At 42.6% G+C, this 26538-nt stretch overlaps 1 protein-coding gene across 1 annotated transcript in view; it reads right to left on the bottom strand.

The window, feature by feature from the left end:
• LOC126281886 (ubiquitin carboxyl-terminal hydrolase MINDY-3-like) overlaps positions 1–26538 on the bottom strand; it is a 202690-nt gene that overhangs the window by 59878 nt on the left and 116274 nt on the right. Inside the window, exon 3 of the mRNA XM_049981201.1 lies at positions 15069–15263. Coding sequence (XP_049837158.1) covers positions 15069–15263 — 195 coding nt within the window. The remainder of the gene's footprint in view (positions 1–15068; positions 15264–26538) is intronic.

Raw genomic sequence — 26538 nt, 5'->3', positions numbered from 1 at the left:
CTGGAGTCAGAGGGACACATTTTTTTGCTTAGAGTCAGGTTACCGACAGAGATTATTGAAAGAGATTAAAACAGAACAGTGGCATAATGTCTGTAGCAATACCCAAAGTAATAAAATTTGTGTGTTTCATCAGAACATTAGAGGACTGAAAAATAAGATAGATGAGCTTCTTGTATGTCTAGAAAATAGGGTAAATTCTGATGGTATAGACGTTTTGTCTCTCTGAACACCATGTAACCGCAGGGATGGTGAAGTTAAATTTAAGGGATTACAGATTAGCATCTGGTTTCTGTAGAGTCAACACGGGAAAAGGAGGAGCTGCTACTAATATAAAAACTGGACACAAAGTTAAAAATATTCAAACAAATAGTATTTGTGTAGATCAGATCCTTGAAGGATGTGCTTGTGCGGTGCTACTGCAGTATACTTCCATAGTAATTGTAACAATCTACAGATCCTCTCAAGGTAACTTTTAGCTATTCATGAAAAATCTTGAGGCATTATTGAGCTACCTGTCAGAAAAAAAGCAGCAGCTAGTGGTTTGTTGTAATTTTAATGTAGATTTTCTTACGGGATACGAATAGGAAAAATGAGCTAGAATCTTTGTTTGGTTGTTTCAATCTAGTGTGTGCTGTAAATTTTCCAACTCGTTTGTAGCAGGATAGTAGGTCACTTATCGATAACATTTTTATAGATAGTGCTCAGGCAGAAACAATTAATGTGTACCCAGTTGTTAATGGGCTATCTGATTATGATGCACAGTTAATGGAAATAACACATATAGCACCTTACAGGATTCAAGCAGGTTCATACAAGCCAGGGAGACTTATTAATGCGAACAGGGAACAGAGATTTAAGTACAGCCTAGAAAAGGTAGAATGGGATGACGTATACACAGAAAATGATGCTGATGCCAAATTCAATTTATTCCACCGCAAATTTGTCTCAATATTTGAGAGTTGCTTTCCTGAGACGTTATCCAAAAAAAGCCATTGCAAAGTCAAGTAAGCCATGGATTACTAAGCGAATTAAGATCTCGTGTAAGACGACTGGACAGAATAAGTCAGGATCCGACGTTACTTGCTTTCTACAAAAGATACTGTAATAGTTTAAGGAAAGTCATTAAGAAGTCGAGAAGCTTATGTGTTGTGACAGAAATTAATAACTCGGATGATAAGATTAAAACTATATGGAATATTTTCAAACGGGAGACGGGACAGCCTGACAGTGCACAGCATAGCAATAAAGCTAAATTATGATGTTGTGAGTGATAATTCACATGCTGCAAGTATTTTAACAATCACTTTCTGAATGTAGCAGCAGAAATAGGGTTAAAGGATTCAGTTGCGGAAGCAAAACAAATGTTAAAAATGTCATCCCCCAGGACCTTAGGCCTTTAGAAATAGCACCAACATCCCCCACTCAAATTAAGGGAATTATAAATATACTGAAAAACAAGGGCTCATTTGGTGTTGATGGAGTCCCAAGCAGAATTTTGAAGTGTTGTTCTAATTCAATAGGTGGAGTCCTTAGCGATATATCTCATTGCTGACTTCATTTTCTAAAATATTCGAAAAAGTTATGTATTCAATAGTAGTCTCACATTTAAGTGAAAATAATTTACTCACCATGTCTTAGTTCGGATTCCGGAAGTGTTACTCGACTGAGAATGTTACCTACACATTTACCCATCAAATAGTACAAGCCCTAAATAACAAATTTTCGCCAGTTGGTATTTTTTGTGATCTTGAAAGTTCTCTGTTGGATTCCTTTCATGTTAATTTCTTAAATCTGTAGTCTTTTACGGCATACATTCCACTTCTGAATTTACTGTGGTGTTTCTGACTCCATCTGGGAGGAGACTGAGCAGTGTAACGTGTTACTTTTACACATAATCAAGAACGATGTGTCATACTACAACACTTTAAAACACGGTTTATATGTAATTCATGTCACACAGTCTCATACGGAACCTACATCCGCTTTCTTTTATATACTGTATATGATAAGATTCTGTCATCCCCCTTCCCTTCTGTGTGAAAGGATGAATGAGCAAATGTATTTCTAGTTGCATGCTTGATGGTAGCAGACATGCCTGTCTGCTAGAGAACAGTAGGACCAACGTCGGAACAGGTAGCTACGCTTTCTAAAGCAAAGAGGTTTCTATTCTTAGTATGGTCCTGTCCGTCCCTTGTCATGTTGATATAGGAAGCTGCCTCTCTGGTCACTTCCGTTTTGTATCTGGAAGCACCCTTGGTTGGGGCCCACGGCAGTCGCTCTGCGGCGAGCATCTGAAGTGGTGACATCTCCGGCTAAGCGCGTCTCTGTTATGTCCATAGGACAATGGATTTCTTAAGTTCAGCCTAACTGAAAATATAATCACCTTTATTTCAGGTTTAGATCTAAAATATCTAATGTTATCTTAAATTGCAACGCAGTGTAATTCGAGTGTGAAGTTCAGAATATCTTCCAGTAGTTGCTTTGTCACTACTTTGTGAGTAAAGTGGAACCACGTGTGGATGATCCATAACTCTATCTAAGACCATCAATCTTAAATGCGGATGTGCGTGAGAGTATAACGTCTCGTCTTGACAATATTTTTCAATACAGCAACTTTTCTTTATGTTCAACCCACGTGGGGGTGTACATTGTGAGACCAGTACCACGTGCTTATACAATTGTTTGACCCATCAGGTTAATAGTAAGACGATAGTAACCAGTTCGAGGTTTTTCTTTTGTAATTTGTGTTTCGATGTAATTTATTTTAATTATCAAAATTATTGTGGAGTTACACTCATTGTGTAAACCAAATTGACCACGTGAAGCATGTAGTGTAATCATGAAAGTAGCCCTCGGCTATTCTTTTCGGGAAGATTTCACAGAGAGTTAGTGTGAACTTAGTATACCAGAGTGTGGCAATTTCATGGCGGACAGGATTGCGCTACGGACGTAACTTCTTTGGGTGAAAATTGAATCGGTTGGTTGTAGTTAATTTCCTCTTGCATACGTTTCAATGTTCTTCGTGTGTTATTTTATGAATGCAGTGTTGTATGCAGTCTCCCAATCTTGGCTCCATATTTGATGTGTTCTGTAAGATTACAAACTCACATTTTCACAATCCTAAATAAGGCACCAGTTTAGTTATGAATCAAGTTTAATATGCTGAAATTTTAACGGAACAATGATCAACGTTAAAATAAATGTCCAAATATAAACTGATTTATTTCTTTTTATTTAAATTGTCTTTATATATATATAACCACCGGTTATCGTAAGAAGGGTACTAAAAGATTATAATTAATGTTAGTGTGGTTGGGAATTTGGTAAGGTAGACTGGATACCTGGTGAAACAGTTGTTCAGTAATGTATGGTTAACTTCCCCAGATAGCTCACAGCTTTTAACCCGCTTTTATTGTATTAAATATCAGTACCGCTTTCAGAACCCCTTAATGCATCAACATTACAATCTCTCCAAGGCATCTGACTATGTGGATCATGTCGCCCTCTTAGAAAAACTCAGGTTTTGTGGAATTGAATGCTATACACACAGCTGGTTGGAATCGTACTTAATGAACAGAAAGCAAAAAGTTGTGCTGAACAGCACAAATAATGTTGGGAGGGTGATAAATTCTAGTGAATGGGGGGTTATCACAAAGGGAGACCCACAGGGTTCAATTTTAGGTCCTCACTGTTCCTTATTCATGCGAATGAAATCCCACTTAAGGTTCAGCAAACGGAACTATTACTTTTTGCAGATGACACGAGTGTTATAATAAATCCCATTCCAGAAAAAGCAGTTGAAGATATTACCAAGGATGTCTTTCAAAGATTTATTAAGTGGTTCTCAGAAAATGGACTCTCCCTTAAGTATGAAAAAACTCACTATATCCAGTTCTGTACAACGAAACGAGTCATACCGACAATTGATGTAGCATATGAACAGTGCTCAGTTAACAGGGTAGATTTCTCCAAATTTTTGGGTGATCATATAGATGACAACTTGAACTGGAAGAAGCATATTACTGAGCTTCTCAAATAACTAATTTCAGCTTCTTTCGCTCTTCGTATAATCGCTAGTCTTGGCAATAATCAGATCAGCCTCCTAATGTACTTTGCATATTTCCACTCAATAACGTTTTATGGAATAGTTTTCTGGGGTAACTCACCACTTAGACATAAACTATTGATTGCACAAAAGAGAGCAGTGAGAATAATTAGTGGTGTTCACCCAAGGACGTCATGTAGGCAACTTTTCAAGGAGTCAGGTCTTTTAACTGCACCATCAGAGTACATATATTCGCTAATGAAATTCGTTACAAATAATCCATCTCAGTTCTCGAAGAACAGTGATGTTCATACGTACAACACTACAGGGAAAAATGACCTTTCCTGTCCGTCACTGAAGCTGTCAGTTGCTCAGAAAGGAGTACATTATTCAGCAACAAAAATCTTTGATCATTTGCCCAACAGTATAAAGTGTCTGGCAGGTAGCAGATCAAGTTTTAAATCTAGCTTAAAATCATTTCGTTTGGACAATTCCTTCTACTCCATGGACGAGTTTCTGTTTCAGAAATGGTAAAAAAATATACCTCTAAATGTAGTTGCATGTGTAGAACTAAAAATTTCAGTAATATTAATATTTGCCTATTCATGTGTTTATATATACCTTGTAATGTGACTTGTTTCGCATCTTATCGATAAAATAATCGGGAAAATGATCTACGGAAAATGACGTAACTGAAGCTAAACTAAACTAAAGCTTCTACAACCTCTAAAACTGCTACGTGCTGTCCTTCAATACTCCCACATGGGATGTCCTAAAATACTCATACCAACGAGAGAGAAACGGCAGAGTCCGAAGGGGGCAAGCGGACCGAACTCCAAAAATCGGAACTGCCCCGGACAAATCGGGACGTCTGGTCACTCTAGAGTAGTATGTAAGAGATTCTAACTACAAAAAACTTTAACAGTAATATTCATAAAGCAATAGTTTCAGTTGAATTGTAGTGACTGATTTAATACACCAAGACTTTCGGAACTTTCGTGTTTGTTTTCTTTACCACTGGGAAACAGAATATTAGATAGTCAAAATTTTGCACATAAATAAACTAAAATTCAGTATGTGTAAAACACTCAAGAATAAACTATGTAAGTTTTTGTTAGTTGTAGTCACCATTTTAACAAAGCAATTTTGAATCTTCGTTTACTTTATCATTCACTTGAAGCCTTTCTAGACGCAATGATTTATAGGAGGTATGTAGCAAGCAAATAGATAATTTTTATTAATAGGAAGTGGCTCATCACATATTTTTGCTAACTCTAAGGTGGTAGTAATTTCCTCTCTTCCTATTTTTCGTAATGAAACGTTTAAAAAAAATTGTCTTCGTGCGTGCCAAAACCTACCTACGCCAGTAAGGTCGCCGGATCTCCCTCCAATTGAGAACGTTTGGAGCATTACGGACAAGCGCCCTACAACCACCTCAGGGTTCTGACAATACAACGCGCCAGTGGACAGAATCTGTCACGATATACCTCAGGAAGGGCGTCCAACAATCCCGTCAATCAATGCCAAGCCGAATAACCGCCTGTAGAAGGGCTAGAGATGGATAAATGCAGTATTGACTTGTCAGTTTGTGAAGTTCATTCTCTTGAATAAATCATCCAGTTTTCCTGCAATTGCAATCATTTGTTTGGCTGTACATGTAGATCACGTCTACCGCCTGAAATTGTAATCAATTGTTCGTGTTTACACGGTTTACACGTACATCACATCCGCCGTTTTCGGTGTCATTCCTATAGTTCCTTCGTGGCCCGTCGTCCCCTCCCCCCTTAGGGTGTATTTTAAATTTAGTACTGCGTTAGTAAAAGGGCGACAAGGCAACTGATTCGTCGGGCAACAGAGTCCTCGCTGCCTGCCATCTACTGCCCAGTACGTGTGTTAATCAGATAGATGGAACATCCATAATTCACTTTAAAATTGTGGGGTCTAAAACCCAATGCAAATGACGGACAATAGTGGTATTAATAATGAAACAGCTCTCTGCTACTTCTACAGTGACACACTCATCCGTTTCATTTATTTACATTCCATCTGTGAACTGCAACGGAAAAAGTGTTCAAAGCAAAGCGATTTCTGGCATACGTTTCAAGTAAGAGACCGCGCATTAGACAGAATGAACAAAAGCATGTTACTAGCCTGACAGTAGTATTTCACAAACCTATTATTGACTCTGCTGTAAAGGACTTGGCTGCAGTGGGGCTGCAGGGCTGACAGACAACCGGTGGCGCATTTCCTTTTGCGTGTTCAGTAGGAGGTAATAGTGCCTTGAAACATGCAAGGGTTTGTTACGCTAATTCCTTCTCTATGCTCGTATTCATTTCAAAGCGCGTGTCCTCAAATCGTGTACAGGTTTGAACGCGAAGTGTTCTTCCAAACACGCGATTATGGCCATGTATGGAAAATAGCCATGAAGCCATTAATGAGAAGGGGATTGAATGTCCTAATAGAGATTAATTATGATCATTGTCCTAATAGATATCAACTACAATCATTCCCATCGAGTCAGTGTCGAACAAGCATTGAGCCGGGTGCGTTGCTCTGCTGTAAGGTAATTTGAATCTAATTTCGAAGATAGCATCACAGCTACAGCAACCACATCTTATCATGAGATGGCTATAATTAAAAAATGTGAGAAAAACGCTTACATTACGTTGTGTAATGCACAAAAAGTCCTTTTGACTATCAGGTTACGTATATGTATGAACAATGGCGTCATTGAACCTACGGAACGCGAGACGTCAGTGATGTTATCGTCGTTTTAAAGCAAAAGAAGATTGAGTTATCTAGCATAAATGTATATATTTATTTCAAAGAAGACTCTACTGTGTGTATTATACTAATATCTATTATACAAAAAGTGTTTAAGGTTGGATTGGCTGATGAAGTGGGGTTCTGGTACAAGTTGATCCTGTGATCAAACAAATGCTAGTATTATATTCATATTTTCTGCAACGAAAACTGGCGTCCTGCCTGCCTGCGTCATTTTGCACACAGGCCAGTCTCAAGAAAACTACATAATGCCTTTCAGTCTGCAAAAGATTATTTAGAGGAGATTTCCCAGAAGTTTTTCCACCCAAGTATAGTTATTACATATGACTGCAGCGTTGAATGCATTGCCTTATGAACAATATTTCCAAAGAGCAGGTTACTGTTGTGCATAATTCATGTCAATCAAGATCTTTGGCTTTGTTGCTGAGAAAGTCATCATCACGTTATTAAAGATCTAACACATTTGTGTATGATGTTTAGCATATCATATCTTAACACAGAGGAATAACGCAAATAATTACAGTGAATTCTCAGTACCAATTTTTAAAGACGTAGTAGTGCAGCGTTGTAAAGTTTTTAATATGTCCGCTTTACTGGATTTTATCTTGAATACCTTTGAAGAATAACGAAAGAAATGATTGATTCACTTTGCGAAAGGGAGAGCGAGGAATCTTACGTTAGCAAATGAAAAACATTGACAAACAATTAGCAATGTTGAAGACACTGTAAAGCTGATGACAATACTTACTTCATCAAATAGAATACCAATCTATACATTGTTAATTGTGAAATGAGCAATGTGCTATTGTCGAAATGGAACTGGGCCCGATTCTGTAAACATCACTGTGCTGTAGAAAAAAGATTGGGACCGCACTTAGCACGTCACTATATTTAAATGATTCTGATTTCAAATATTTGCGTATTACGGGTGAGTGAAGTGCAAATAATGAAAGCAGGCAGACTGATTCTATTATACCAGATAAAGTACCAGAAACATTTAAACTAGAAGAAAGAAGCTTAACTCTCAGTAATGAAAACTTTGATAATTTTGTTCAAAATATTAAACCCCTGTGGCAACGAGTTATTGATATCTTGGAAAGCAATTAAAATGCTGAACATACAAAAATTCTCATCAAGTTTGGATCTTGCATTTATTGTAGAAAAACAAAGAAAAAAATCCGGCGATGATCTCGAGAAATTAGTGTCCAACGTACATCGATCGCTCGCCTCAAAGAAAGCGGTCTTCCAGACGGTAACGGAAGGAATCAGTGAGGACTATCAGCCAAGTCTGAACTGATGACAAGAAAACTTATTCACAGAATTGCGTCAAATGTTGATGATAACGAACCTCCTTCTAAAAAGCCCTGATTTTATAGAAATGCATTATTATATTTTTATATGCACCTATTTATATTGATTGCGTTAAGTATGGTATACATCTTCAAACGTAGTTTTATTTCTATCCTATACAAAAAAAAATACTGGAAGACTTTGCGTTTCACTGCCCACTCATCACACACCAAACGTGTCCCAAAAACAAACACGGATCTGTAGTGCTCAATAAGTGTGCATGCTAATTATACACCCGTGCACGACTGGAGAACACGCGCCTTGAATTAAACACGAGTTTAGAAAGAGAATTGGTATTACAAGCCAGAGCGTGCTTCAAGGCACCGCTGTCTTCTTTTCTACACGGAAAAGGCAATACGGCACTCGATGCGCGCGAAATTTAAAAGCTGAATTCGGAAAGTCGTAGGAGAGTATTACTACAATTATGGCGCAAATCTTAGGGCGAGGTTGATTGCTGGGGCTGACAGGCTATAGGAGGGCTACTCCGCTCATTTCAGCTGTAAGACATACATAACACAACGCAACACTTTTTAAAAATCTGTCAATATGATACAATTATGATATTTTAATTATTAATACATTGCAGTATATAAACGATCAAAATTCCTTTACACAAACAAGTATAACAAACATCTGAAGAAAGGAAAGATCACAATATATGAAAATTGTGGAAATGTTCCACCCAGTCAAGAGACCATTTCTCCCAGTGTATTTCACTGTCAAAATCACATGCATTTACCACAAGTGAACATTTTCCGTCCTTTTTAACCCACATACACGTTGGTAACCACGTAACACATTGCTGGCACTTTATCCAAATGAGCTGCCTGTAACACACGTTACTGCTAGCTTCACATCTTCCTCAGGCCGTAAAGCACTTGGCTTTTTCCTTATGCATGTAAGGACCATCAGAAACGAAACCAAGAAAACGAATTATCCAGAATTTAGCAGTGAAACATCAATTAAACTAATTGTTTGACTGAGCTGATATAGCCCCACGTGCAGACATTTCGAAAGACGCGAAGAATCAGACCTTTGTAGAAAAGGCCAGCAATATTTGTCGATACACACATGTGCTTTCATACAGGTAACTATAAGAGATTAAAATTTCAAATTATTGTGCATGGTACACCTTCATTTATCAGGATGTATTCTTTACTTTAACTTTGTCAATAATCCATCACATCGTAGACTTAAGTGAACGAAATTTTAGACCAGGAGCAAGCCTCTCGTCAGAGCTGCGGCGTATCGAACAAACTGAAGTTCTGCAAACGCGGATCAAAGACTTATGGATGCGGTGCGGATAGCATTTCTCTTATACGTGCAGCCTAGGGATGCTGAGCGAGCGCGTTATCGCAGCAATGTGTGTAAACATCAGATGCCGAAATTTCAAGGTCAATCGATTGCCTCTGGTGTCCCAACAACTTCACCCCTCCAGATTTCAATCTCTTTGGTTTTTTTGCTATGGGTCCATTTGAAGCAGCTGGTCTACACCAGTCTAGTCAACGATACGTTGACGCTGAAGGACTTCGTGTGCAACGGATGATACGAAACGGAAGAACAATCTTCCTTACAGTGAAGGGCAGAGAAGTTAGGAAGTGCCATGCACCTCCTATGAAGAAGTTGTTTGTTTTGCTTTAGGGCTAAAAAAAAAAAAAAAGTCATACGCGCCCATGATAACTGTGGAACACGAAGACAAAGAGAGGAGTTAAAAACGATTACACGTCAATCCCAGTCGACGTAAGAGAAGACAGCTAGAAACAGAGACGTGAAGAAAAGTCTATAAAATAGGCCATAGAGAAACGGAGGCCCAAAACTAAAAATTGAGTGGCTTTCACCATTTTGCTACGACGGATAAAATGTAAAACGCGGTCGACAGTCCCCGCGTCGTTCGCTATGCATGCACGTCATGCTGAGGCACTCCTAAGAACAGGTATTCAGACCGCACAAGGTAGACGTTTCGTAACCCATATTCGTTGGATTTATTCTTCTCGTTTCGATGAGTATAGCGCGAACAAAATAGCTTGGACCGTAGGTGCAGTAGGGGAGGGTGTAATGGTATTGGTGGGATTTCGACTGTGGAAGCCTACCGTGCCGTAGGAGAGGTGGAGGTCGACAGCTGACGCCTATGCACAAACATGTAAACTTCTGGAAATTGAAATAAGAACACCGTGAATTCATTGTCCCAGGAAGGGGAAACTTTATTGACACATTCCTGGGGTCAGATGCATCACATGATCACACTGACAGAACCACAGGCACACAGACACAGGCAACAGAGCATGCACAATGTCGGCACTAGTACAGTGTATATCCACCTTTCGCAGCAATGCAGGCTGCTATTCTCCCATGGAGACGATCGTAGAGATGCTGGATGTAGTCCTGGGGAACGGCTTGCCATGCCATTTCCACCTGGCGCCTCAGTTGGACCAGCGTTCGTGCTGGACGTGCAGACCGCATGAGACGACGCTTCATCCAGTCCCCAACATGCTCAATGGGGGACAGATCCGGAGATCTTGCTGGCCAGGGTAGTTGACTTACACCTTCTAGAGCACGTTGGGTGGCACGGGATACATGCGGACGTGCATTGTCCTGTTGGAACAGCAACTTCCCTTGCCGGTCTAGGAATGGTAGAACGATGGGTTCGATGACGGTTTGGATGTACCGTGCACTATTCAGTGTCCCCTCGACGATCACCAGAGGTGTACGGCCAGTGTAGGAGATCGCTCCCCACACCATGATGCCGGGTGTTGGCCCTGTGTGACTCGGTCGTATACAGTCCTGATTGTGGTGCTCACCTGCACGGCGCCAAACACGCATACGACCATCATTGTCACCAAGGCAGAAGCGACTCTCATCGCTGAAGACGACACGTCTCCATTCGTCCCTCCATTCACGCCTGTCGCGACACCACTGGAGGCGGGTTGCACGATGTTGGGGCGTGAGCGGAAGACGGCCTAAAGGTGTGCGGGACCGTAGCCCAGCTTCATGGAGACGGTTGCGAATGGTCCTCGCCGATACCCCAGGAGCAACAGTGTCCCTAATTTGCTGGTAAGTGTCGGTGCGGTCCCCTACGGCACTGCGTAGGATCCTACGGTCTTGGCGTGCATCCGTGCGTCGCTGCGGTCCGGTCCCAGGTCGACGGGCATGTGCACCTTCCGCCGACCACTGGCGACAACATCGATGTACTGTGGAGACCTCACGCCCCACGTGTTGAGCAATTCGGCTGTACGTCCACCCGGCCTCCCGCATGCCCACTATACGCCCTCGCTCAAAGTCCGTCAACTGCACATACGGTTCACGGCCACGCTGTCGCGGCATGCTACCAGTGTTAAAGACTGCGATGGAGCTCCGTATGCCACGGCAAACTGGCTGACACTGACGGCGGCGGTGCACAAATGCTGCGCAGCTAGCGCCATTCGACGGCCAACACCGCGGTTCCTGGTGTGTCCGCTGTGCCGTGCGTGTGATCATTGCTTGTACAGCCCTCTTGCAGTGTCCGGAGCAAGTATGGTGGGTCTGACACACCGGTGTCAATGTGTTCTTTTTTCCATTTCCAGGAGTGTATGTCTCATAACTCGTAAGCTGCATCTAGCGAGTCTCAAAAGTTCATGTTAATAGGATATGTCAATACAGCCAATAATTTGACTAATATACTTGTTCAAAGTCAGTAGTTTCCCACCAGAGTTCTGAAAAATAAATAGTTGTATAAACAAACCATGAGTCAATGCAAAACAAAATTAACCACATGCTGCCAGAAAGAAATCTCATAAAAACAAAAAAGGGGGTAAAAATATAACGTGGTAGGCAACATTGCTTACAGTGCTACTTATAATGTGAAAAAAAAGAAAGAAAAAAAAACAAAAAAAAAACGTTTATCACAGGATGATTCCGTCAAGAGCATTCCGACAACCCAATGACAAGCGGCAAGGCCAACAACGGAAACATCTCCCTTGCCAAAGGAATCCAACGCTGTTTACACAAGTTCCGGGAAGCTCATGATGGCCTCCTCCTTCGACTGCAGAGGCTCCCTGCTCGTCGAGTTCCTCGAGTGTGGAATCATAATCAATGCACTGCACTACAGAGACGCTTTGCAGAAACTGCGACGCACCATATAGTCAAAAAGCCCACGAATCCTGTCGGATGGAATCAGCCTGTTGTACGATAATGTCCGCCCTCACACTGCCAATCGGACGATTGCTTCAGAGATCTGTTTGGGAAACACTACAACATCATATGTTCACATCTCTGTCGATCTTAAGAAAGGACGTCGACAACGGGATCGTGGAATCGTTCTATTCAAAAGTAATCACCACACGTGTTAACATTTATCCTGCTGTTTCGTAGAACTCGGTCGGCCGCTGACGGATCCACAACCGCACCCACTCTTGCCCTTTCTCGTCCGACTGCAACCGACATCCAAACATGTCTTTCTTCCGGTCGCAAAAGATGTGAAAAATCATACGGTGAAAGATCGGAGCTGTAAGGAGGATGTTGCAGTGTTTCGGAGCAAATCGCTGGCGGGTAGCGAAGCCTTCATCTGACTGACAGTGTGGTGGCGGCCTTATCGTGTAACAGGATGAGTCCGACCGACAGCCCGAGGGCAAACTGGAAGGCCAACAGTGGAACCATTCCACATCTCCCGCGCCAAAGAAATCCACAGCTGTTTACGCAAGTTCCTGTAAGGTCGTGATGACCTCACTCTTTAAACATAGGGGCTCTTTGCTCGTCGAGTTCCTCAAGCTTGAGACCACGAACAATGAGCAGCGCTGTAAAGATACTATGTATGAACTGCAACACGCCGTAAATTCAAGCCGCTCGGGAATGCTGTCGGGCGGAATCATCCTGTTGCAAAATAAAGCCGGGCGCTGCCAGTTGGACGAGGGCTACCACTGAAGCATCCTCCATACAGTCCAGACTTTCACTGTGTGATTTTCACATCGTTGGCGACATAAAAAGGGAATGCGTTTGTGGACCCGTCAGCAACAGACTTTGTTCTACGAAATATGAATTGATGGTGTCGTCTTCCAGTGGTATAAATGTCTTAACACGTGTGGTGATTACTTTTGAGTGAAACTACACTACTGGTCATTAAAATTGCTACACAAAGAAGAAATGTAGATGATAAACAGGTATTCACTGGACAAATATATTATACTAGAACTGACATGCATGTGATTACATTATCACGCAATTTGGGTGCATAGATCCTGAGAAATCAGTACCCAGAACATCCACCTCTGGCCGTAATAACGGCCTTCATACGCCTGGGCATTGAGTCAAACAGAGCTTGGATTGCGTGTACAGGTACAGCTGGCCTAACAGCTTCAACACGATACCACAGTTCATCAAGAGTAGTGACTGGCGTATTGTGACGAGCAAGTTACACGGCCACCATTGACCAGACGTTTTCAATTGGTGAGAGGTCTAGGGAATGTGCTGGACAGGGCAGCAGTCGAAGATTTTCTGTATCCAGAAAGGACCTACAGGACCTGCAACATGCGGTCGTGCATTATCCTGCTGAAATGTAGGGTTTCGCAAGGATCGAATGAAGGATAACCAATGGTACCCCATACCATCACGCCGGGTGATATGGCAGTATGGCGATGACGAATACACGCTTCCAATGTGCGTTCACCACGATGTCGCCAAACACGGATGCGACCATCATGATGCTGTAAACAGAACCTGGATTCATCCGAAAAAACGACGTTTTGCCATTCGTGCACCCAGATTCGTCGTTGAGTACACCATCGCAGGCGCTCCTGTCTGTGACGCAGCGTCAAGGGTAACCGCAGCCATGGTCTCCGAATGATAGTCCATGCTGCTGCAAACGTTGTCGAACTGTTCGTGCAGATGGTTCTTGTCTTGCAAACGTCCCCATCTGTTGACTCAGGGATCGAGTCGTGGCTGCACGATCCGTTACAGCCACGCGGATAAGATGCCTGTCATCTCGACTGCTAGTGATACGACGCCGTTGGGATCCAGCACGGCGTTCCGTATTACCCTCCTGAACACACCGATTTCATACTCTGCTAGCAGTCGTTGGATCTCGATCAACGCGAGCAGCAATGTCGTGATACGATAAACCGCAATCGCGATAGGCTACAATCCGACCTTTATACACTGGACTCGCATTCGGGAGGACGACGGTTCAATCCCGTCTCCAGCCATCCTGATTTAGGTTTTCCGTGATTTCCCTAAATCGTTTCAGGCAAATGCCGGGATGGTTCCTTTGAAAGGGTACTGCCGATTTTCTTTCCAATCCTTTCCTAATCCGAGCTTGCGTTCCGTCTCTAATGACCTCTTTGTCGACGGGACGTTAAACACTAACCAGCACCGCCACCACCGACCTTTATCAAAGGCGGAAACGTGACGGTACGCATTTCCCCCCCTTACACGAGGCATCACAACAACGTTTCACCAGGCAACGCCGGTCAACTGCTGTCTGTGCATGAGAAATCGGCTGGAAAATTTCCTCATGTCAGCACGTTGTAGGTGTCACCACGGGCGCCAACCTTGTGTGTATGCTCTGAAAACCTAATCATTTGCATATCACAGCATCTTCTTCCTGTCGGTTAAATTTGGCGTCTGTAGCACGTCTTCTTCGTGGTGTAGCAATTTTAATGGCCAGTAGTGTACTTCATGGCCCCATTTTGACGGGGGTTAGGTTTTCGTTCGAGTGTCCCTTACGGTAACAAATGAAATATGCATTACAGGGGCTTCGAACATAAGAGACACGAAACGAAACTGGCAATCGAACAGATTGTTGCTTAGTCGTAGAGACGAGACTTATACACGAAGAAAAATAAGTTTTCGTGAAAAGTGCTGGTAGTATTAAGTGAGTCAAATAAATATAAAAGCAAAATTTCGAGTATTTGTGCGCTACCTGGCAGACGATGTGCGTGACGGCTTCGATGAGCAGCTGGTCCACCCTGTCAGGGTCGACGCGCCGCCAGTCGAGCGAGTCTCGCTGGCAGAGGATGGAGCGCACGATGAACGCCTGCACCGCGGCCAGCACGGCGCACGGACCGCCCTCCAGCTGCACCAGCGCCGTCGGCTCGTGCGGGCTGAACGAGAAGCCCTGCGCACGTCACCGGCAGCGACCGCAAACCAACGTACAAACCTAGTCACACTCTGCCATCTCACTAATATAACTACAGGGTCCCGCAAAAAGACCTCCTGTGTTTGGTATGAGTTGTACTGGGGAGACTGATGTGCGATAAATACGAGGTGTCGCAAGCTGCGACATCGTAGCGAAAAAACAGTGACCCGTATATGCAATAACTTTCCTTTAATTTACGTCATGGTCACAAACTATTTGTTAACAGATTACCGGTTTCGGTCTTTAATGACCATCATCAGATCTGCAGCAAAAATGGGAAAAACATAAATACACTCTAAACCTGTATGCAGCTTAAGAACAATACACAGACCATAATGAAAAGTAGTACTGACAAAGTTTACATTTGTGCGCTTTAAATATGAAGAGGCATACCTGTTTCCTAAAAACAAAGTCCTAATGTACTGCAGCCCTAGTGCCATCGTCAAATGTTAAATGCGGAATCAGCACCAGCATCGTCAAATACATATAAATTACATCACTTGGACGAGTCATGTTGTCAGTAAAACTACTGTTAAAACAAGCTGTTGTACAGTAGCCACAAGATGTTCGTGTTGTAAGTTTACCAGATGTCACTAATGTCGGCATACACTAGTTTTCAATAATTCATTGAAACAGCGAAAAGAAAGGGGGCTACAATAGTTGAAGTCTGTAATAAGCTTATAACGTATAAAAGGCATTACAGTAATAAAAAGAAGAACACGACAAAAGTAACAGTGTTAAAAAGAGGAAGAGTTAAAAAACAATGGTTCACATCTTCTCTAGTGCCAATATTCTAGATAATGACATAAATATTAAACACCGTTGTTAGTGCACCGGGTAATATCAAACAACCATAAAACAAATCGGTAAAGAAGCCACAAATGAAAGAAAACATAGAGCTGCACATAATCAACGCCCTCTGTTAGCGCTAACGCAAGAATTTCGCACAGGCGGGAAGAGGTTGGAAGAACGTGACCGGCAGAGGGCCCCTCGTACCCTGCGGTACTCCGTTGCAAGAAAAGAATGATAAAATTCCGTAACAGTGGATGATCCACATTATCTGATCAATGCAGTCTATGAAATGCCGCCTGATTATGTGCAGCACTATGTTTTCTTTCATTTGTGACTCCTTTAGCGATTTAGCGTTCGTGCTGGACGTGCAGACCGCGTGAGACGACGCTTCATCCAGTCCCAAACATGCTCAATGGGGGACAGATCCGGAGATCTTGCTGGCCAGGGTAGTTGACTTACACCTTCTAGAGCACGTTGGGTGCCACGGGATACATGCGGACGTGCATTGTCCTGTTGGAACAGCAACTTCCCTTGCCGGTCTAGGAATGGTAGAACGATGGGTTCGATGACGGTTTGGATGTACCGTGCACTATTCAGTGTCCCCTCGACGATCACCAGAGGTGTACGGCCAGTGTAGGAGATCGCTCCCCACACCATGATGCCGGGTGTTGGCCCTGTGTGCCTCGGTCGTATGCAGTCCTGATTGTGGCGCTCACCTGCACGGCGCCAAACACGCATACGACCATCTTTGGCACCAAGGCAGAAGCGACTCTCATCGCTGAAGACGACACGTCTCCATTCGTCTCTCCATTCACGCCTGTCGCGACACCACTGGAGGCGGGCTGCACGATGTTGGGGCGTGAGCGGAAGACGGCCTAACGGTGTGCGGGACCGTAGCCCAGCTTCATGGAGACGGTTGCGAATGGTCCTCGCCGATACCCCAGGAGCAACAGTGTCCCTAATTTGCTGGGAAGTGGCGGTGCGGTCCCCTACGGCACTGCGTAGGATCCTACGGTCTTGGCGTGCATCCGTGCGTCGCTGCGGTCCGGTCCCAGGTCGACGGGCACGTGCACCTTCCGCCGACCACTGGCGACAACATCGATGTACTGTGGAGACCTCACGCCCCACGTGTTGAGCAATTCGGCGGTACGTCCACCCGGCCTCCCGCATGCCCACTATACGCCCTCGCTCAAAGTCCGTCAACTGCACATACGGTTCACGGCCACGCTGTCGCGGCATGCTACCAGTGTTAAAGACTGCGATGGAGCTCCGTATGCCACGGCAAACTGGCTGACACTGACGGCGGCGGTGCACAAATGCTGCGCAGCTAGCGCCATTCGACGGCCAACACCGCGGTTCCTGGTGTGTCCGCTGTGCCGTGCGTGTGATCATTGCTTGTACAGCCCTCTCGAAGTGTCCGGAGCAAGTATGGTGGGTCTGACACACCGGTCTCAATGTGTTCTTTTTTCCATTTCCAGGAGTGTATTTATGTCATTAACTAGAATATTGGCACTAGAGAAGATGTCAACCACTGTTTCTTAACTATTCCTCTTTTTAACACTGTTACTTTTGTCGTGTTCTTCTTTTTATTACTGTAATGCCTTTTATACGTGATAAGCTTATTACAGACTTCAACTATTGTATCCTCCTTTATTTTTGCTGTTTCAATGAATTATTGAAAACTAGTGTATGCCGACATTAGCGACATCTTGTGAACCTACAACACAAACAACTTGTGGCTACTGTACGGCAGCTTGTCTTAAACAGTAGTACTACTGACAACATGACTCGTGCATGTGATGTTATTTATATGTATTTGACATGCTGGTGCTGATACCACATTTAACATTTGACAATGCCATTAGGGCTGCAGTGCATTAGGACTTTGTTTCTATGAAACATGTATACCTATTCATATTTAAAGCGCACAAACGTAAACTTTATCAGTACTACTTTTCATTAAGGTCTGTGTATTTTTCTTCAGCTGTGTACAGGTTGCGAGTCTATTTATGTTTTTCCCATTTTTGCTGCAGATCTGATGATGTCCATTAAAGACCGAAACTGGTAATCTGTTAACAAAACGTTTGTGACCATAGACGTAAATTAAAGGAAACTTATTAAATACGGGGTATTCAAAAAGTCTCTCCGCAGTGCCATATGATTGTTAGCCGTGCGTGCCGTATGATTGCTCGGCTGCCTACGTTACTTCCCCTTAAGTGGGCTCTCCCAAAATTCCACTGTTTCGTTTATCTCAGCCAGTCAGTAGTATCGTTGGTATGTGTCGTTACGTGTTGACGTGAACGTTCAAGTTTAGTTCCTTTGTTCGTTTGTTTCATTTTTGTCACTGCTAAGGTGCTAACAATTGAAGAACGTGTGTTTCTACTCGAACAGGTGTTCAAAGCTGTCGGTAAATACACTACTGACCATTAAAATTGCTACACCACGAAGGTAACGTGCTACAGACGCCAAATTTAACCGACAGGAAGAAGATGCTGTGATATGCAAATGATTAGCTTTTCAGAGCATTCACACAAGGTTGGCGCCCGTGGCGACACCTACAACGTGCTGACATGAGCAAAGTTTCCAACCGCTTTATCATACACAAACAGCACTTGACCGGTGTTGCCTGGTTAAACGTTGTTGTGATGCCTCGTGTAAAGAGGAGAAAAGCGTACCATCACGTTTCCGACTTTGATAAAGGTCGGATTGTAGCCTATCGCGATTGCGGTTTATCGTATCGCGACATTGCTGTTCGCGGTGGTCGAGATCCAATGACTGTTAGCAAAATATGGAATCGGTGGGTTCAGGAGGGTAATACGGAACGTCGTGCTGGATCCCAACGGCCTCGTATCACTAGTAGTCGAGATGAGAGGCATCTTATCCGCATGGCTGTAACGGATCGTGCAGCCACGTCTCGATCCCTGAGTCAACAGATGGAGACGTTTGTAAGACAACAACCATCTGCACGAACAGGTCGACGACGTTTACTGCAGCATGGACTATCAGCTCGGAGACTGTGACTGCGCTTACCCTTGACGCTGCATCACAGACAGGAGCGTTTGCGATGGTGTACTCAACGACGAACCTGGGTGCACGAATGGCAAATGGTTGTTTTTTCGGATGAATCCAGGTTCTGTTTACAGCATCATGATGGTCGCATACGTGTTTCGCGACATCGCGCTGAACGCACATTGGAAGCGTGTATTCTTCATCGCCATACTGGCGTATCAACCGGCGTGATGGTATGGAGTGCCATTGGTTACACGTCTCGTCACCTCTTGTTCGCATTGACGGAACTTTGAACAGTGGACGTTACATTTCAGACGTGTTACGACCCGTGGCTCTACCCTTCAATTCGATCCCTGTGAAACCCTACATTTCAGCAGGATAATGCACGACCTCATGTTGCAAGTCCTATACGGGCCTTTCTGGATACAGAAGGTGTTGGACTGCTGCCCTGGCCAGCACATTCTCCAGATCTCTCACCAACTGAAAACGTCTGGTCAATGGTGGCCGAGTAACTTGCTCGTCACAATACGCCAGTCACTACTCTTGATGAATTGTGGTATCGTGTTGAAGCTGCTAGGCCAGCTGTACCTGTACACGCCATCCAAGCTCTGTTTGACTCAATGCCCAGGCGTATCAAGGCCGTTATTACGGCCAGAGGTGGTTGTTCTGGGTACTGATTTCTCAGGATCTATGCACCCAAATTGCGTGAAAATGTAATCACATGTCAGTTCTAGTATAATATATTTGTCCAATGAATACCCGCTTATCATCTACATTTCTTCTTGGTGTAGCAGCTTTAATGGCCATAGTTCGTCAAACATTTAATTCAGTTTTCCCGGAGGCAACACTCCCACATCGCAATACCGTGCGAGATTTTTAATCGTAGTACGGGTTCAGTGACAGGTGCACCGAGAAGTGGTCGTCCTAGCGTTCTGTTTGAGGATAAACTACTCGATATTTCCGATAATATGTCCATGAATCCGAACAAGTCAGTAAGAAAACTCGCCTAGGAAATCGATGTTACTGTCGGAACAGCCCACACAGCTGTAAGGAAAAAATTAGAACTTTTCGCTTGCAAAGTGATAGTCGTGAAAGAACTGAAAAACACGGAACATGGAAAGAGATTGCATTATTGTCAATGGGTCAAAAATTTCGCTCAACAAAATGGAAGGGATATTCTTAATGAAACGGTTTTCACTGATGAGGCGTGCTTTCATTTATCCGTGTACATGAACTAGCAAAATTCTTTTATGTGGAGTATAGCAATTCCATTGTGTATGCATGAGGAACCACTTCAGTCTTTGAAAATAGGAGTTTGGGTTGCAATTTCTAGACGTCGGATTGTGGATCTCATAATTTTCAACGAAACAATAAACGCACAACGATACTGCAGTGATATTCTGTACCCATTCATAGGAGAACTTGTGGTAAGTAAAATATTGAACGTTTATTTTCAACAATATGGTGCACCTACACATACAGCTCGCGTTTCAATGTCACTGCTTGCTGATGTTTTTGGTGACCGCATAATTTCACAGGGACTTTGGCCTCCACGATCACCTGACCTAACACCGCCTGACTTTTTCTTCTGGGGTGCAGTGAAAGCAACTGTCTATAAAAACCGTCCAAAATCCATCGATGAAAACTGCAATATACACTTTCACTGCTTCTGTCACAGAAGAAAAGTTACATCTTGTGTTTGGAGTCATGATTAGATGAACTGAATTGTGTATTCGACAACAGGGGGAACACTTTCAACATTTAATGTGAAAATCTGTAAGTAAAAATGAATATTCAATAAATTAATAACTTATATTTCACTGAGTTTCATTTCGGTATATTCATTGCGGCATACGCACGCGCGGCTAACATAATACGGCACTGCGGAGAGACTTTTTGAACACCCCGATGGACAACTTTAGATGCGCAAATGATACTATACTGCTCACAGAAAGTGAAGAAGAGGAAAATGAAGAAGAGTTAAAGACTCTCTTGCTGATGTTGAAAGAAGAAAGTGGAAAAGCCAATCTTGTGCTAAATGTTAAGAAAACGAAAATTATGGCTACCACACTTATCATTCCATAGCACATAAGAGGAGAAAGAATGGCGACAGTGTCTTGTAACATTACAGGACATATTGGGACATATTGAAGTATTCGATACTGTAGACTTTTAGGGGATGTCGATACAGATATGCAAAATGTAAAGGGAAACTTTGGTGATGTTTAAATATTGTACTGTGTCAATATTAGGACATTTTGCACAGAAAGAACAAAAATAGAATTAATGTAAATATATATTAGTGTTAGTAACCTATTTTCATTCAATTTTGTAATTATATTTCACTTTGTAAAAGAAAGACTCACTGTTTGCTGTAGCTCTGATTATTTGTATAAATTATCAGTTTTGAGCTAAATTATTTCGTATAAAATGAACACTTCTGGAACTTTCTATGGAGAAATTCTATATTATGATCGCAAAAATACGAAAACTTGTGAAAATTGTTTCATAACCTAATTTCGAAAGACGATCTGTATCAAGAAATAGTGCTAAAAAGATTTGTTTGCGTTTTGAAACACGATTTAAATCATTTTACATATAGATAGTTGTTCTAAATCACTCAAGAAATATCCAGAATCAAATGTCAAGATATTTCTGGAAACATCAGTACAAATCTGGTGAAGGTTATCCAGAAGCTGGTAGAAAAATGTTATAAAATCTATTTGGAAATTATGCTTGTAAGAATTTATATGTACTGATCCTTTTACTTACTTTAATCTGTACTAAAATTCTGTAATGTCTAATTTAGTTTTAAGTCGTGAATTGCTATCGTATTGTAAACAAAACATTGTCAAAGACTCTCACTGTTTGGAAAGATATTAATACACCTAGGAGTAGTCAGTTGCCAGTTCGGATATGCAGTGCGGTTAGCTCTGAGAGTCAGTTGTTGAGTCTGTGAAGTCTGTCAGTTCTGTTTTGTAAATAAACGTCTGTAATGAAGAATTACTTGTTGTCGTCAATATGAACTCAAGACCTTTTGCACGAAGCAGACGCCTCCTAATGCAACGTTTTAATTTGGTGTTGAGGAGCTGAAATGTTATAATTTGGTGCAGAAAGTCCTGGGACGTTATAATTTGGTTGAGGAAGCTGGGATGTTATAGTCTGCGTTCAATTATCTCTGTTCCGAAATTTCTGCTGATGCTGACTGCAGCCAGAAAATCGGGAGACGCTTGCTGATTCATAGAAAGACAACGTCAAACCTTGACAAGGTTTTAAGAAGTAGAAATATAACTTTAGCAACAGAGGTCCGTATTGTAAAGGCTAAGCTCTTTCCAGTTGTGATGTGCCATTATAAAGGCGGAAAGGCGAAGAACAGACAACTGTGAATAGCGGTACTTAAGTGTCCCATACACTGCAAAGTGAACGAATAGATCAGAATTAGAGCAAATAAAACCAGAGCGCTCCCCCGGAAGGCATCATACTGAGACAAAAGCTGACCTTCTTTGGACACATCATGAGAAGACATGTTTCATTGGAAAAAAACACTAATGCTGATCGAAGGCGCCAGAAGAAGAGGACACGAGAGGATGAGATGGATCGATGATACCCCAGAAGTAATGTGTTTCAACCTGCAAAGCCTACAGGAGAAAGTTGCGTGGTTTGGTTCATGGGGTCATAGAGAGTCGGAATCGACTAAATGAATAGACAGGGAAAGAGAGACTGATGCGGAGGAGGTGCCGATCAGTAGCACTGGATTTGCCATTCTCAGTAGATACAGTAGCTTGGCTAGTATCGTGCGTTTCTTATAGTGGAGTATTTGGTAACGGTGGTTCAATGACTGGTATTCAGCGAGCATTTCACATCCGTTTAGAAATTGTATATCACGATTCTGTTCCTGACAGAGAAACTATTGCAGTTTGGGTATCAAACTTTACAGCATCAAGTTCTTCACTGAAAAGAAAATCAACTGGACGACCTCAGAAACTTCGGTAAATGTGGCGCGTGTGAGAGCATCCATCCAGCACTCTCCGAAGCGTTCAGCACTTAAAACATACAGCTGCCCTGGGATTGTGAGACAGCAGTGTAAGAAGAATCATGCACAGAGATCTTCACATGCAGCCATACAAAATGATTACCCGAGAATTAAGTGAGAGAGATTGTGAAACACAAATTGCGATGTGTGAGGAAATTCCTCAGAACATTTCCGAGGCGCTGTTTTGATTTATTCTGGTGAGACCAAGTTCCAAGTGTCAGGTACTGTAATAAACAAAATTTCCGCTGCTGGGCAGCAGAAAACACTGAGGAACTTCACCAACGACCACTCCGCAGTTATCAAGTAACAGTTTAATGCACCGTTTCTGAATATGGTATTTGGGTTCCGTGTTATCGAAGAAAATGGTATAATGGTAACGGTTAATTCAAATAGCTTCTGTCAGGTGATAGAGAGCTTCCTCTGGCCTAATTTAAAGCAGTCTGGTAGGGACGATGAAGAGGGAGAAGTCTGTCTCCAACAGCTCACACTTCTCGGTGTTCTCTGGAAATTTTGAGTGTTCTTTTCTGGACATCTTCTCTTTTCCCAAGGAGACATCGCCAATCCCCCCAAGTCATCCGATTAATCACCTTGTGATTTTTTCTTTCGGGGCATTTAAAGCCTCAAGCGTACAAAAATCGCCCCACAACCCCAAGCAATTGAGCAGGCAATCACCAAGGAAGTGGCTGTCACTCCACCGGGAATGACACGAAGAGCTATGGACAGCTTCCTGGAGAGGCTTCGTCGGTATTTCAACAATGGTGGATGCCATTTACTGCACATAATTTTTAAAACCAACTAATGTAAAATGGCACAGTATTTGATGTTCAGAGTAAAAGTATTTTCTGTGTATCTTTATTTGTTTGCAACAAACTTATGAGATACGGGAGGTCTTTTTCTCGGACTCTACACATCAGACAAAAAATTAGTCACCAATTCTACACTGTATCCCCTTTCCTTGACAACCCTGCCTGATGTTACAGCTGTTATCAACGTGTCACACCTTCCTTCCATTTCCATAACTTTATTTCTTTTCCCAGTGTAATTTCAACCGTCTTCCTCTCCAAGACCATGAAATCGTTTCAGAGCTCTCTCCAGTATATCAGCTCTTTCAAATGGATGCCGACCTACCATTTCCTACGTATCTGCAATCCTAACCACGAACGATTACATCCCAAATCTTTTTTCCTACTACTTCCCATTTGCATTTAAATCCCTCGCTTGGAAAATGTTGCCAGGATTCCATAGCCGTGTCATACTTACAGGTTTCAAGATCGCACACAACACTATCTCATCAACACTAATATCATTAAAGTTTTGCTAATAACAGCCTTGATCGCATAAATATTTTATATAAACTGCCAATGTACTCGCTATTTTAGTTTTATTTTATTTTAACGATGTAATTATGCACATTTTATGACAGAGCCAGCACATAATTTAATTAATACAAACGCATTTTGGCTGCGTATTATGGTGTTATCTTTTAATTTCACGAATGATCGATATATGTTCGATTCTTACATCATATTATTGATTATTGGATGGCGTCCTTTGCACCAGCCAGCCTTCACATCTTTGGTCTATAGAGGAATCGACGTAAAATGTCGTTTCCATAGTTACCAAACTCACGTCCCTTGTTTCCATAGTTACCAAGCTGGCGTCCCACTACCTGCCTGTCACCTAGGGAGGACAGCCAACGCTCGCACGACCAATATCATAGTTAACAAAGTTTTTATCCAAATTTTAACAGTTATATAGAAGTTTTCTTTTAAAACGAACAAATGCTGTAGTTCTTTTTTAATGGACAAAATCAGTATATTCTAAAAGTAGCTTTTGATACTTATACTGACGATTCATAAACATTGGACAGTAATGACGCTATGCCGGAGACAGGGGACGGGGCTATCATTATTTTAACCACGACCAGCTGAGCCACTGTAAGCAGTCGATTAAATCTCTCTAGAGTAGCCTGCTTAGCCAGCCCAGCTCCTGCCTCCATCACGGATATACACACATCAAAAAACGTTTTGCGTGGCGTTTTGTAGCACATGTGTTTCGGGGCGGTTTTCTCAACTTCTCACCAATAGCGTGGACTCACAGATCTATGTCGTGTGTGTTCCCTATGCGTCTATGCTATTGGCGCCAGTTTTGTGTAGTGCTGCGTTGTGTGGGACCACATTCTGTAGTTATCCTTAATTTATGAGCAAGAGTGTAGCTTGATATCGCCTGGAGAGGACTGCAGCGAAAAGCGATGGTGCAGGTTAAGAGGGCCGGTATGACTCAATGTGCTTCTTTCACCATCGCTGGGCAACGCCAGCGAGCAAGGAGGCAGCAGGTAAAGACATCCTATTGTAACCTCTAGCCCTGATAAGGAAAATGACTGGAGTAGGAAGAGAGTACACATGTTTCTTCAGGTTAACCCACAGTGAGTCACAGCCACTCATTGATGGTTACGTCGTGTGGAGCTACCAAACTGCGGGGATGGTGAAATGCTATATTTCATCCGTTGTCACAAACATTTTCTGTGGAATTCAGATTTGGTGATCTATCGGGACAGTCGACATGCAAAAGGCTTCGTTAAATCAGAAACGTATGCCCGTAGCCTCATGGATATGACTGTTGTCGTCTTGGAAAATGAGTGTGTCCACTGTACACTCATCACGAAGATGGAGAAAGGGTGAAACGTGGTCGCCTGAAAATGTTGAAATGAACATCCTGGCTCTTATTCACGGTAACCAGAGTGAGTGAGGTAAAAGTCTTGGAATGAAAAACGCACACAAAAGATCACAGAAACACCTCCGGCCCGAACTACAACCTGCACACACTGTGAGTTAAAAGTCTCATTGGGCTGTTGGGGCACTCAACGTCATCTATCTTTGCAAAGAGTCAGTATTGCAACTGGAGAAACTACAACATATTCCTTCGTCAGTGTCCAGTTTCTGTACTGTTTGGCCCACTGGAGGTGTACAGCCTCATGCGCTACTGTGACGAATGGCTTGTCACTGGGTAATTGACACCAAACGTCAGTTCATGTAGTTCCTTTCACATTGTCTTTAGGAAACTGTTTGTGACTGATCTGCATTCATTCACATAATTACTTTCGGGTTTGAAAATTTCATTGAGTGGGTGTGACGCAGTGCTTTTGCGACATTTCGTACAATATAACTGGAACGAGTGCTGCTTTCTTTGCTAAGTTTCACTAGCGTCTCCCCAGGACAATCCACACAGTTTCTTAAATCGTGATTCGGAAATAAATGATATTCCCAACAGACCTCTAAAGCAGTTTCCACAGTAGACAATATTGTAATTAAGTCTCGCGGGGTGAGAGCACTAGAACTGGACTCTGCATCGGCTTCGCTCATCTCTACTAGAACACTATTGACACAAGCTCATGTTGTGTTGTCAAGAACGCTGTAAACA

Source organism: Schistocerca gregaria, chromosome 7, assembly GCF_023897955.1.
Source record: "Schistocerca gregaria isolate iqSchGreg1 chromosome 7, iqSchGreg1.2, whole genome shotgun sequence".
Taxonomy (NCBI): domain Eukaryota; kingdom Metazoa; phylum Arthropoda; class Insecta; order Orthoptera; family Acrididae; genus Schistocerca; species Schistocerca gregaria.
Note: the sequence above shows the minus strand (reverse complement) of the source record. Positions and strands in the feature narration are given on the sequence as shown.